Source organism: Lonchura striata, chromosome 21 (genome assembly GCF_050655825.1).
Source record: "Lonchura striata isolate lonStrDom1 chromosome 21, ASM5065582v1, whole genome shotgun sequence".
NCBI classification, from domain to species: domain Eukaryota; kingdom Metazoa; phylum Chordata; class Aves; order Passeriformes; family Estrildidae; genus Lonchura; species Lonchura striata.
The window spans coordinates 4,241,238-4,253,918 of NC_140723.1; the positions used below are offsets into that span (position 1 = coordinate 4,241,238).

The 12,681-nt window shown below is 44.1% G+C and overlaps 1 protein-coding gene across 19 annotated transcripts in view; it reads left to right on the forward strand.

Moving 5' to 3' along the window:
- The window catches only part of CAMTA1 (calmodulin binding transcription activator 1), a 225,140-nt gene that overhangs the window by 59,871 nt on the left and 152,588 nt on the right, over window positions 1-12,681 (forward strand). For 18 of the 19 annotated variants that reach the window (XM_085558864.1, XM_085558869.1, XM_085558865.1 and 15 more), the window contains one exon: window positions 9,459-9,594. In XM_085558864.1, the coding sequence (XP_085414990.1) occupies window positions 9,475-9,594 (120 nt within the window). In that variant the 5' untranslated portion in view covers window positions 9,459-9,474. Of the gene's footprint in view, window positions 1-9,284; window positions 9,305-9,458; window positions 9,595-12,681 lie in introns of those variants that run through there. The other variant, XM_085558868.1, reaches the window with a different exon arrangement.

Consider the following 12,681-nt stretch of genomic DNA (forward strand, 5'->3'; position numbering starts at 1 on the left):
CTGGCTAGAAACTCTCAGTTCTTCCTTTGACTGAATCTGAGTCCCACAGGGGAGAGGCCAGGATTCCCCTACCGTGGGAAGCATCAGGGAATGCTTCTTGTCCTGGTATTTGGTCTGGGGGAAGCCGAGTGCTGGGCCTGCTTCGGGTCCCATCTTGTGCTTGTCCTGTGACAGCTGAGCTGAAACGTCCTTGTGAGAACATCCTTGGATTGTAACTACTCAGAAAAGGCCGTGCCTTCCCTGCACCAGTGTGTAGGGAACAGTCACCCCTTAACTGTTCTCTGTCAACCGAGCTCGGAAAATAACAGAGGTAAGAGAAAAAGGAGGGTTTTGATCAAGGGAAATTGGGCAAACTTTGACCCAGCGATGCTGGGTGCTGTGCTGGGTTTGGGGACAGTGAGCATGGCTTTATGGTGGGGTGGCACAAGGTTTAAAAGGGTAATTCATGCTGACTTGTAGGGTCACAAATTAGGGCATGATAGAAAAAGAACTGGCTGTTAACAAAACTTGGTTTAGGCTAAATTAATCTGAAAATGTGTAATTTCATCTGAACTAAAAATAGTGGAATGTAATTAAATTCCAAAGTAGGATGAGCTGAGAGGGTGTAAAAAAAGATAAGCATCAGAATAAGACAATAATTGAGTTTGTATTGTAAACACATTCCTGGAGGAATTTGGGATTTTTAAGCTGCTTCATTAGAAATTTTAAGTCGAGAGTACTTAACAGCTTGGGAATGTTTTGGAGAAGTGGTTGACTACTTTTATATTTGTCTGTGTTCTTTGTTTGCAGGATTTTCTATATTTGGGGTTAATTCTCTCTTATCAACTAGTTTATTAATAAGTTTGAAGGGGAATAAGGCTTAAAATTAGAAAATGTGTATTTCCATGTGAAGCTGATTGTTTTGTGGACTCATGTTTTTCATCTCATTTTCCCTAAAAATTGAATCTTTAATATATACAATTGATAAATCAGGTTAGTACCATTAAAACACTGGTAATTCTGAAGTTCCTCACATGAGATACTGAAGCACGTATGTTGTCTTTCTTCTGTGCACAAGTTACTTGCTCAGTCCATCAGGTAGGAATGAGCCAGGTCAGGTCGTGCTGTGCCATTCTTCTGTCACTCATGGCAGTTGTTGGAGCCAGTGTGTGAAGGAGAGCTCATGGCTAGGATGAGTGGGGTGTTGCATCATCATCTAAACAGAGCTTTGAACCCTGATTTGAACACTAATTAGTACAATACCTGCTTGTCAGGGTGTTTGAAAACCACCACAATTGGTGGTTTGAGACTCCTTTCTCTGGTGCCAGCACCTGTGCAGTGAGTATTGGATGGGGGATGGAAAAAATGGGTGCAAGCCATGCTCTCAGCTTGATCCAGGCCCCAAACACTGTGGAGAAGGGAGAGGATGAATGGAATTTATTGACTCTTTGGTGATATTGCACAGCCTGCTCAGCACCAACACCTTATGTTACGGAGTTGTGAAGTTTTTTGCAAAAAAAGTTTTTTGCAGAAAAAATGCAAACAGGTTTTCTTCTTATTGACTAAAAAATACCCTTAATTCTGAAAAATTACTTTGCAGATCTTCATATTTCACAGACTATAACTAGATTACTACCTTTTACTGGAATACTTTGTGTTAATGAAGACCGATTGGAATTACATAATAGATTTCCTCTAAAGAAGGCATTATGTGGTTATTTTTTACTGTCTGGCATTCTAGTTAATTGCCTTGTCATCATTAATTGATGGGACTAAATTGATATAAATAAACAGATTATATTTGTGAGGTTCATTTGAAACAGAGGAAGGGCTGAGAACAGGCTGCTGCGGGGCAGCCTTGTTGGTGCCTGTTGAAGAGAGCTCAGGCTTGGTCAGGCTTGAACACATTTGGAGGATGCACAGTGAGCTCTGCCCTCCTTCTCTGGGAGCACTCACTTTGCCTGGACAGGGCTGGGGTTGCTTGTGTTACCCCATCTTAAAACTGACTTCAACAGCTGGCTCAGTCCTAAGATTGAGCCCTACAGAGAGCTGATAGTCCTGGCTGTGGGCTTAGGAGGGGCATCCCAATCATCCCAGCTTCTGGGACAGTTTGAGTGTCTCTGGTTTCTAGGTTAATCCAGATTTATGTGCATAGTTACTCTTAATCAGGAATCAATGGAGTCCCAGCAATCGATGGAGTCCAAGGCAAATCAACATTTTAAATTGAATTGCAATATTGCAAATAATGCTTTTGCCTGGACAGAGTGAGCTGGTGGCTGTTGAGCAGCACTGTGTTCCCTCTCCAGCCCTTTTTTGTAGTGCTCTGCCCATCTTCTATCAGGCCTGGCTGTGCTGACGGGGGACAGATGTGTTACTGGACCACAGCTGGGGAGTTGCTCCCTCCCATACCAACATCACCAGTTCCTCCCAGTCTTTGCTGTTTTGCTGCTTGCAGTGTTAGAAGTTTCATCAGCTGTTGAACTGCATTTATGATTTGGAGTGATTCTCAATTAAAAGTTATAATGAATTTATTATTATTCAGCTTTCAAATATTTGGGTTTTTATAGTGTCTCAAGTCATGAGTCAACCTGTGTGCTGCTAGCAGAGGGAGAACCCTTTTTCTTCCTCGTGCCTCTGCTCTCCTCCCATCCCCAGCGAGATTTTTCCCAATTACTAAAAAAACCCATGTGGCTCCTACCAGCCTCAGTGCTGGGGAGGTGACACCTGCCAGAGCCCAAGGACATGGTTCATGTGCATCCTGGCAAATTTCCCTGATATGTGGTGTTTTGGACACAAACAAGGTACAGCCCCACTTCAACACAGTTGTGGAAACCTTGTTAGTCTGGAGCTGTTGTTGTTACAAGTGGGGAAATGGAACAGGAAGTAAGTTAACTAAATAAATAGAACTTTTCTTCCATTTTCTTCCTTCCACATAAGAATGCAGTAGTATTTGCACACACGTGTTGCTGCTGCACTGGGAAGTGACCAGATTTAGAACTGAAGTAGCACCCGCAGGAGGAGGCCGTCTCCAAATAAGTCTTTTAAAAGTTAATTGGAGCTCTTGGTCGTCACTGTAACAATCTGTGTCCATGGAGAGAGCAATTGATAAGGCAGAATGGCTGCTAGCACCTGGGGGCTGGAGCCCTTTGGTCTGTGCGAGCACAGAGAGGGAATGGGGCTCTCCTTGGTGCACCAGTGGAGATGGTGGTGATTAATCTGAAAATAGTTTAAAGCATTCATGAATTATAAGAATTAATTCCCAATAAATCAAATGGTAGCCCCATGGGAGGATGAAGAGAAATAAATGAGGGCTAAAGAAATTGATAAAAATCCTTGAGCAATAAAGAGATGAATGCCAGTTCCTTTAAAATTATATTTAAATGAACAAAGTTGATTTAACTGGCTTTTTTCATACCTTGTACTAAGATTTAGTTCTACAGCATGACATTATATCAAGAAATAATTTGCAGAAAGACTTTTTAACATTTCATGTGCATTCCACTTAATGACAATTTTAATATTCTGTCTTTGGTCCTACATCGTTATGAGGAGGCTTCAATTGCTCGGTGTGCTGAGGAGTTCATAAAGATTGTTTCTAATTTCTTTTTCAAGTCTGTTACAGAGTTCGGAGTGATCAACATTTGAATTATCATGTTGCTGAGTAAAATGTGAGGAAAACTGTTGTTAACTGCTTGAACTAAATATACAGCTTTGGGACAGCACTGTTTCTGGAAGTATCTTCCTGCCTAGGGAGGTCCAGACAAGGTGCTGAACTGAGTTCTGACCTGCTACGTCAGTGGGAGAGCAGAACTCACCTACCTGGTTGGGTAAATAACATATCTACTTTGTTTTTAACCTGTGGTTTTTGTTTTTTTCTAATTGGCTCTGAAAGGAAAATTATAATGGTGGAATTCATCAGACTGAGTAGCCATGATAGGCAGAGGTGCTGTGTGAGTCTTCTGTGTAGTTCACACTTAGGGGCTCGCTGCAATACACTTAAATGGCAGCAGAGTAAGTAACTACTGAGAAGTCAGATCCTGGTGTTAGTTATCTCACTCTTACTAGTGCTGGTAGCACTGTCACCTGCTTTGTAGTTGTGTCAAGAGCAAGGACACAGAGCAAAGACATTAATTTGTGACACATTAGTGAGTACAGCTCTCAGCACAGAAGGAGTGGTGCTGGTTGGTGTTGCTGTTATTCCCAGGTTATTCTGCAGCTGCCCCGTTGCTCTTGGCCTCTGCAGCCTGACAGGGACACCCACGGGGGCACAGGCAAGGCTTTGCCTCTCTGTCACTCTCAGCTGAAGCTGCTGTGCTTGCCACCTGCCTGCATTGTGCTACAGCACACCACTGCTGGGAGGACAATTGGGTCCTGCCTCCGTCAGCAGAGCCCCAGATGTTCTAGGCATTCACTTCTGTACCAAGCAGAATATCTTCACGATGTGGTTGTGTGGCACCAACATCCTGATCACTCCTTCAATAACCCCAAGGAGCTGCTTTTGGGGTAGGACTTGTTGGTGGGTATCCCAGCCCACGCCAAGGAAATGCCCAGCAGTCTGCAGCTCGTGTTGCAGCCATCAGCATTTATCCTGATCTTGCAGAAGGGCTTTCCTTGGCAGCCCCTGGCAGTTGTGTGCGACGGCACAAAAGCCAACTTGGCACTGGCATGGCTTGTTCAGTCCTGTTTGTTGGAGCCGCAGGTAATTACTCCCATACTTAATGAATCACATTACTTTTATTGATGAACACAGGCTACATGCTGGAAAGAGGAGGTAAGGATTAAGTTTTATGGCCTACTGCTGCTATGAGAAGGAGCATCTAGACACCAATTAATGCCCCCTTGATGGGATTAGCCATTGCGTTAACCACAACTCTGGATAAAATTGCTAAGTCTGTGACTTTCGACTTCAACTTCTTAAATATTGTAGATATGAAGGAAGTTCACTTACGTCTTAAATGGAAATGACATTTAATTCTAGATTAAAAAAACTTGCAGCCTATTTACATTTCCTTGTGATTTTTACCTCCTACTACATGGATAAAAAGACTTATCTGAAGTCTTTATTTCATCCCTGTAGAGTTCAAAGATCAGACAAATTTCAAACATATAATCCATGATTCCTTCAGTTGCTGTGCCAATAATCCCAACTTGAATTGAGAGAGTGGAGGTTGGAATGGCAGCAGCCTCTCCCCATGAGATGCCATGGCTTTCCAGCAGTTATGGTGAAGTCTGAATGTCTGCAAGTTTTTGAGGGGCTTTTCTTTGGTTTTTGGTCCCTCTGGTGCAGGCTGGGCACATGCTGGGGTTTCAAAAAGAAACCCAAGGGCAAGCATGAATCATTGCCTAAGGGTCAAAGCCAAGCATTTATTTAGGAGGGGGGAAAAAGTGTTTGTCAAACAAATTTTGTGAGATCTGCCAGTGTAACAGCTGTGATGGACAAAGTCCCCACAGTCTTGAAAATATTTGCCCCTGTAAATACAATTTTAAAGCTTTCTGCCAGTATGGAAGTGATCTACCTATTACAGCATCCTCCAGGTGCATCCCTGGGCTGGTGGGTGATGCCCTTGAGACAGGGTTGTGGCTCTGCCTTGGCTTTGGGTGCCTCCATCCTTAATGAGTCTGGGTGACCTCCTCAACCAGCAGTGAATGTCCAGGTATCTTCATGGCCAAGGGCAGTGAGATGTCAAGGGCTGCAACTGCTTGAGATTCCTCTTTCAGTTTTCCATTTGGGCTTTAATCTTCTGATAAGCCACAGGTAGAGTGGGGGGAAATGTCAAGGTAAATGAAGACTTCAAGAGCAGCATTCCTCAAGGGAGAAATAACTTCAGTCATCAGATATTTTTCTTGGGCAGAAACAAGAAATAAGAGATGAGATGTTTCTGAGAGAATGATGTCAGTCCTGACTGACAGTCCCCGTCCATCACTGCTGCAGTGTGAGAACAGTGCAGAGAAGAAGGAAATAGATCATTACTTGGAGTTGATCACCTGCAGTATTTGCTAGCCCCAGAGCTCTGCCTGCTCTGCTGCATGGCAGGGCACTAGCTGAGGCACCTTGTCACACTCACTCTTGGCACTTCTCCCCGTTCCCACACTGGCCTGGATGAAGACAGGTTCAAGGACTTGGTCTTCTTTGCATTCCTAAGGAAATGAGGATAAGGATTTGGTGCAATATTTTCTTGAAAGGCTGTCTCTTTTCATGTCTTCCTCCAGGATTCCAGCTTTTCCCAGCCACTTTCTGCATCAGTAGGTTGCTCCTTTGGGAAAGCAGAAGTTAATTTCTCATTATTATCATGCATAGATTCAGAAGATGGAAGATAGTCCCCTCCTGTTGTCCCTTGGCTCCATGATAACTTCATAGCCAGAGAAAATATGCAGGTGAAAAATGGCATCAGCCAAGCTGTTTGCAGGAGCCATTTCTCAGTGTGGTTGGTGGCAGGGATGGAGGGGCTTTGTCACCCAGGCACTGGGGCAGCTTCTGCTTGTGCACTGGTGAGGTACAGGGAGGGTCTGTGTGTGGTACCTCTGCTTTATGGCAGCTATATTAAACATCCATATTTGTCCTTTAAATATCCTCCTTGGATTGCAACTGGAATAAATGCAGAAGATATAATAAAAAATAACTCTCAGAGCCATGGACCTTCTCAAGGAATGGTTCTGGCTGATTTTGCTCTGTTATCTTGAAAAAGAGACTCTTTTGGATTTGCAGTATTTGCAATTCCCTTTTGGCACCCCCAGCTCCTGAGGCAGTAAAACGTAGTTTTCATTAACTGATATGTCTGACATTTACCACATCTCGATGTGACAATTTAGAGGGAGCTGGTTAAGCTGAAAGGCATTTTTAATATTGCAGTAATGTGATTAAGGGGGAATCTCTGTCCTTCAGGCCAGAGGGACCTAAATTTGAGCACTAATGGAGAAATAGATGAAGCATCAGTTGACCAAAATATCCTAAACTTAACTTGCTTTCTCTTTATTCCCTCTTTGCATCCTGGTTTCTGTTAACAAGAAAATAAGTAGGTTTTGATTTCTATAACCCAGGTGAGGGACTTAATCCAAAAGAAACAAAACCCACTCAGAGCAGGACTTAGAGCCAGAGGTCAGTATGCAGAGCTGAGCTGAGTGTCAAATCCAAAATGACCTCTCTGGAAAATCATCCCTGGAAATCCCATTTCCTCCATTCCTCCCTCTCTTTGTCTGACAGAGGGAAACTCTGCTTTATCAGTCTGGATTACTCCTGAGCACTGTCAGGAGCCCTGGGTCACCCAAAGCAGTGAGCAGGTTCTCAGATCCATCGGCTGCAGGGGATGATTGTTTGCATTAAAAATAAGTAGGAAAATAGAATTTAGGATCTTCCTCGTGGCTGTAGCAGGAACAATTTGTGCAAATGTAGCTCTTAGGCTGTTGTGGCAATTCGTGGGAGCCTTGGCGATAAATAGCAGGGTGAGAGGGAGGAAAACATTCCAGATCTCATCAATACTTGAGACAAAAGGCTTTCTGCTTTGCAATTACTCTTCCTGTCCTTCCCTCTCCTTCCCTCAGGCCACAGGCAAAAAACAAAATAGAGATTAGGCAGCTTTTAAATGCCACAGGCTCGTAAAGGAGAGGAAATCCAGAGCCCATCAAGAATTGCAGCCTGCGCTCAGCCTTGTGACTTTGTCCCTCTCATCTGCAAAGGGAAAAAGGAAATCCCCAAATTCAGGCTGAGTGGCCAAACCCCCAGAGATCTGGGCTGGAGTCACATCTGTCACACGCCCTGGGAATCCCCGGCAGGCCTCGTCTCCTGTGTCTTCCCACACCATCATTTGGCTGCTCTGGGCTATGTCTGAATGCTGAGGGAGGGATGAGCAGGGCAGAGCTTTCCTCTCTTCTTCCTTACAGTGGGTGAAATGCAGCAGCAGTGTAGATCAGGTTAAAATTGCATCTCATCTCATGAAGTTATCTTTAAAAACCAGCTGCTTTCTGTGAGCCTTAAAGCAGCTCAATACACTCCTATCAAAATCGAAAACCGCTCCAGAGATCCTTAAGAGATTTTGTTTGATTGGACTCTATTTTCTGTAAATCTCGTTAACTGCTTTGCCGGTGCCCTCTCACCGTGTTCCTTTTTCATGGCAGAAATCAAGAAACCTGGTTGCAGCCCTGCAGAGCAGCAGCAAGGCTGCGGAGCTCAGCTCTGCCCTGCCTGTGCCCGCCTGGCACTGGGGGCCAGAGAAGCAGGATTTCCCTGGCACCAGAAGCCTCCAGCTCCTCTGTGTTTTGTGAAGCACCAAGTGTGTGAGGGCAGAGGCACAGGCAGGAGCTCAGCTCTCTGCTTCTCATTGCCTGCCCTGACCACACGGGTGACTCCTCAGCCATGGGACACAGCCCCAAGGTGCCTGGGAGATCTCTGGTGTTGTGAGAAGGGTTTAAGCTGACACGTGCAGTGACTGGAGGTTTATAGCATAAACATTGAAATGAGATACATAATACCTCCACTGAATTAATGCTCTATCTCCAGTGCTGTCAAACAGATACCGTGGCTGTGCTGACACTCGAGTGGTTTTTTTCAGGGTGATGTGAAGGAGGAAGAGAGGAAGAACAGCCTCCTCTAGCCCTTGGGTCCAGGCTGCTGGGAGCTGGGGGATAGGAGGAGGTGTATTTTGGGAGGATGGGGCTTGGGTTTCTGGCCACAAGCAATAAATATTTGTGTGTATGTGGAAAAAATGCTCACTGACTCCCAGCTCGGAAGGTATTTGTTATTTCTGTGTTACAACAGACTTGCCTCGGTTGTAATTTGGCTTAGGAAACAGCAAAATCTCTCTACATTCAAACTACAGCAGCTCTTGTCTGCTGGGCATCACCGTGCCTTTAAGGACATTTCAAATTGCCATCGCAGCTTTAAGTGGAAAAAGTTTTCCTGTGTCTTTGAAGTCGAGAAGGTGCTCAGAAGGGAGCAGATTACTCCCTGTCTAACACTGATCTAAGCAAAACACTGAAACCAATGTATAAGCTCGTGCTTTTATCCTTCTCTTCTTTTTTGCTTGTTTATTGTTATTTTAAGCCACCATCCATGTCCCAGTAGAGCCTTAGAGGTGGTTGGAATCTCATTCTGCTGATGTGTTAGCAAGAGAGAGAAATTGTAATTAAATAACAGCAATCCCCTTTTTTCCCCCTAAATTTTCTTTCCTTCTAATTTTCAGCATGTAGCAATCAAAATACATCCAGTAAAAATGTCTGCTATTTATCAGACTTCCTTTTTTTTTTTTCCTTTAACCTATAACTGGCACTTCCTGCATTAGGTACAAGATCCTCATGGAAGAGTTTGCAGATCACAGACATCACCAGCCAGGTAACAGCAGCAAAAGGGGAGCATTTATTTGACACCAAATCCCGACTGTTGCTGTTCTGTGGAGCCTTTTGCTGGTCTATGGGACATTGTTCCATAGACACTTTCAGTCTGGTTTTGCTGCTTTATGTAACCCAAACCTCTTTCTTGCTTTTAGACCACAGAATGGTTCTATGATCCTGTACAACAGAAAGAAAGTGAAATACAGGAAAGATGGATATTGCTGGAAAAAAAGGAAAGACGGGAAAACCACCAGAGAGGATCACATGAAACTGAAGGTGCAAGGAGTGGAGGTAAGAGCATGGTGGGGGTGGCTGTGGGCTGTGCTGGGCTGGGATGTGATAGCTCCCCAAGACACCTCAACCCAACAAAGGCTGTCCAACCTTCAGAAAATGATTCCTATTTGCTGAATTCCATCTGCTCCCTCCGCCCTGAGTAGTTGTTTCTGGCTGGGGTTAAACCCCAACTCAGCCCACTCCCAGCAAATATACTTGTTCTTTATTACTCCTTTGAGCAAACTGTGAGTACAGCTTCACCATCTGCCTGTGTGGCTGCTGGCTGGGCTGTGTGACTGTAGAGTGTCTCCACACTGAGCATCTTCTGGTAGACTCTGTGGTTTTTGTAACAGACACTGCCCAGGGGCAACCCGACACCTCAGGGTGGGCTGCACAGCACTCTGTAGCCATGGTAGCTGGAATGGGTCCAATTTGATTCTCACAGATCTCAGCTAAATTTTGGTAGCAATTGCTGTAATTTCTGTGTGCTGGTCTTGCAGTAGCAGGAGTAGAATTTCTGTCAAATTTGGCCCAGAAACCATGGGTGTTTCGAGAGAACCTTTGCTCTGCTGGTGGTATTCAGCCACTCAGTCACATTCATGCAAGTGATTGCACCTGAGGCATTATTTTTTGAATAAGCTTGCTTGTTCTAAAATATGTCATTGTTTGACACCACTTTTCTTTCTTAACCTTTCTTAAATTTACATGAGGAGAGAGCTGTTCTGACCACTCTGGTCACTTCTGATGTTAAAGGTTTAAACAGGTGTGGATAACAAGTGCATTTATGCAAGTTTTGTATTTATTAAATAGCAATTACTTGTTCTGGTAGCAGAAGCCCACCCGCAGAGCTGTGCCCAACTCATTCCTAAGACAGCAGGGCTATATTCCCAACACTGGATACCAAACTTGGGGCCAAAGTGGTCCAAGGCTGTTAAAATGTGTAATTGCAGTGTTCAGCTGTGTCATTTTGGCCAAGGAGCGTGAGGCTGCCGGGTGTGTGTTTGTGTAGGCTGGGTTGATTTTACAGTTGACAGCCTGTGAGCCTGGCCAGGGTTGGGGTAATTGGGGTGTCCATGGCAGGCAGAGCTTCACCTGTGTCTCCAGGCCTGTCTGGCAGCTGCCAGGCTGGACTTTGGGCTAAGCTGAGCTTTACAGCTGCACCCCCAGGCCTGCCTGGAGGATGCTTTGCAAGGCATGAACCTCTCTCCTGTTGGGGTGATGGGCACCCTGCTCTCCCCACGTGGTGCTGGTGGTTGACACTCCCCCAGCATCCCCAAAGTCAGTGCCAGCAACGGGAAGGGGATGAGTGCCCAGAATTCTTCTCGTGCTCCAGCTTCCTCCTAGCCCATTTGTCATTCTTACATTCTGTCTGCTCTAATGAGGTTTTGGGGTTTAAAATAGTATTAAATGGATTGCATTATATTACACCAGAGAGGCATAACTTTGTTCCATAATTTTTACATCCAATAACAATGTTTTATTATGACAAGCACAAAAAAAAAAGAAAAAAAAGTCATCATCACAGAAATGGTGCCTTGTTTTTGTTTCAGGTTTGCAGAGTGTGATTTAATTAACTTCTCTAAACTTTCACAATGCAGAACACCAGACCCTTTGCTGTCCCTTTACCTGTAGCAAGAGATTGTTGATGACCTTTGGCTGCCACATGAGCACGAGAAAATAAATGGGACTTTCTTGGGGTTATTCCAAAGCTGGAGCTATCCAGCCTTTTAGTGCCTGAATGCATTGGATGTGGTGGTGATTGTGTTTAGCTCAAAGGACCCTGCACTGAACCCATTAATTTCTATTTTACTGAAGTGTGTCTCCTGGAATGTAACAAATACAGATAGGCACATCATGGGAGCTGGAGGAAGCACAGTTTTCAGGGATCCTCCTTGTGGCTGATCACATTCACCACTCAGGAAAATAAGTGTCAAACCATTTACTTTGTGATTTGGATGTACCAGGGTTTAGCCATTCATTCTTGCATCCTTTTCCAGCTTGAGAGCCCTTTAGTACCTGATTTGCTATCTTCAAGAAGGTACTTGCACTCTCTCATCCACAGGCAGCACCTGGGTGGTCACTGCCAGTCTCTGTTCTGAACAATGCAGAAGTCGTCTGTTTTCTTGACTTCCAAGTGTTTCATGAATTAAATGATGTAGTTTTAAGCTTATTAACTAATTACTCAATCAGTACACCTTGCTACTTCACAGACAGCATTTTGGGTTTAGGTTGCTGATATCATTCTAAAAGGAAGCAATGTTCTCAACTTGGACACGTAGGCAGTAGATTTAAAATAACAAAAAAAGGCTTTTTTTTTCAAATTTGGAGTGATACTGTAGTTAGCCGCATTAGGGTTTAACAGGGCATGAAATAACTGTCTGCCTTGTGGCACTGCCAGATCATCTCAGCCACTCTTGCAGCCAGAAGATAAATAGGGATCATTGTCACACTGATGGAAAAGTACTTGCAGAGCCGACAGCCAAGAGCATCAATAGCATCCAAACATTGCTCTGGAAATGGCAGCTCGGAGGCAGGCAAGAGGAACATGCTGCCCTGTGAAACTACTGGCCAGCCAGTTCTGAACAGGGATTTGTATTAGAAGATTGAATAATTGATTCCTTCCCAAGTATTGTCAGTGTGATGGCTCCTTTGTGTTTCCAAGTTTTGGGTAAATAGAAAAATACATTTTTGAAACAAAAAGTCTACATCAGATCCTAAGGGATGTTGATGTCTATCAAAACCCTACAGAAGGATTTGGTGAGCAGCTAAAACAAATTTAGGACATAAATAAGGAATAAACTACTTTGACTCGTTTAAATAAATATGGATTTGGAGGAATAAACTACTTAACCAAGTGGATGTTAAATGAAAATGGCCTGAAATTTTCAAGCTGTTTCCTTGGTTAGCATTGCTGTACAGGAGGGGTTTGGGTATTACTTGGTTAATCTGATCACAGTCCTTTCAGAAAAAGCTGGATAAACGAGGAAGGAGAAGTTAATTTGGCCTTTCCCGTAATACACCACTTTGTGCAATTCTTTGTGGAATCTCTAGTCTGTGATCCTTTTTAAAATTCTAATTAATTAGGATCCCTGGTGATGTGTTCCT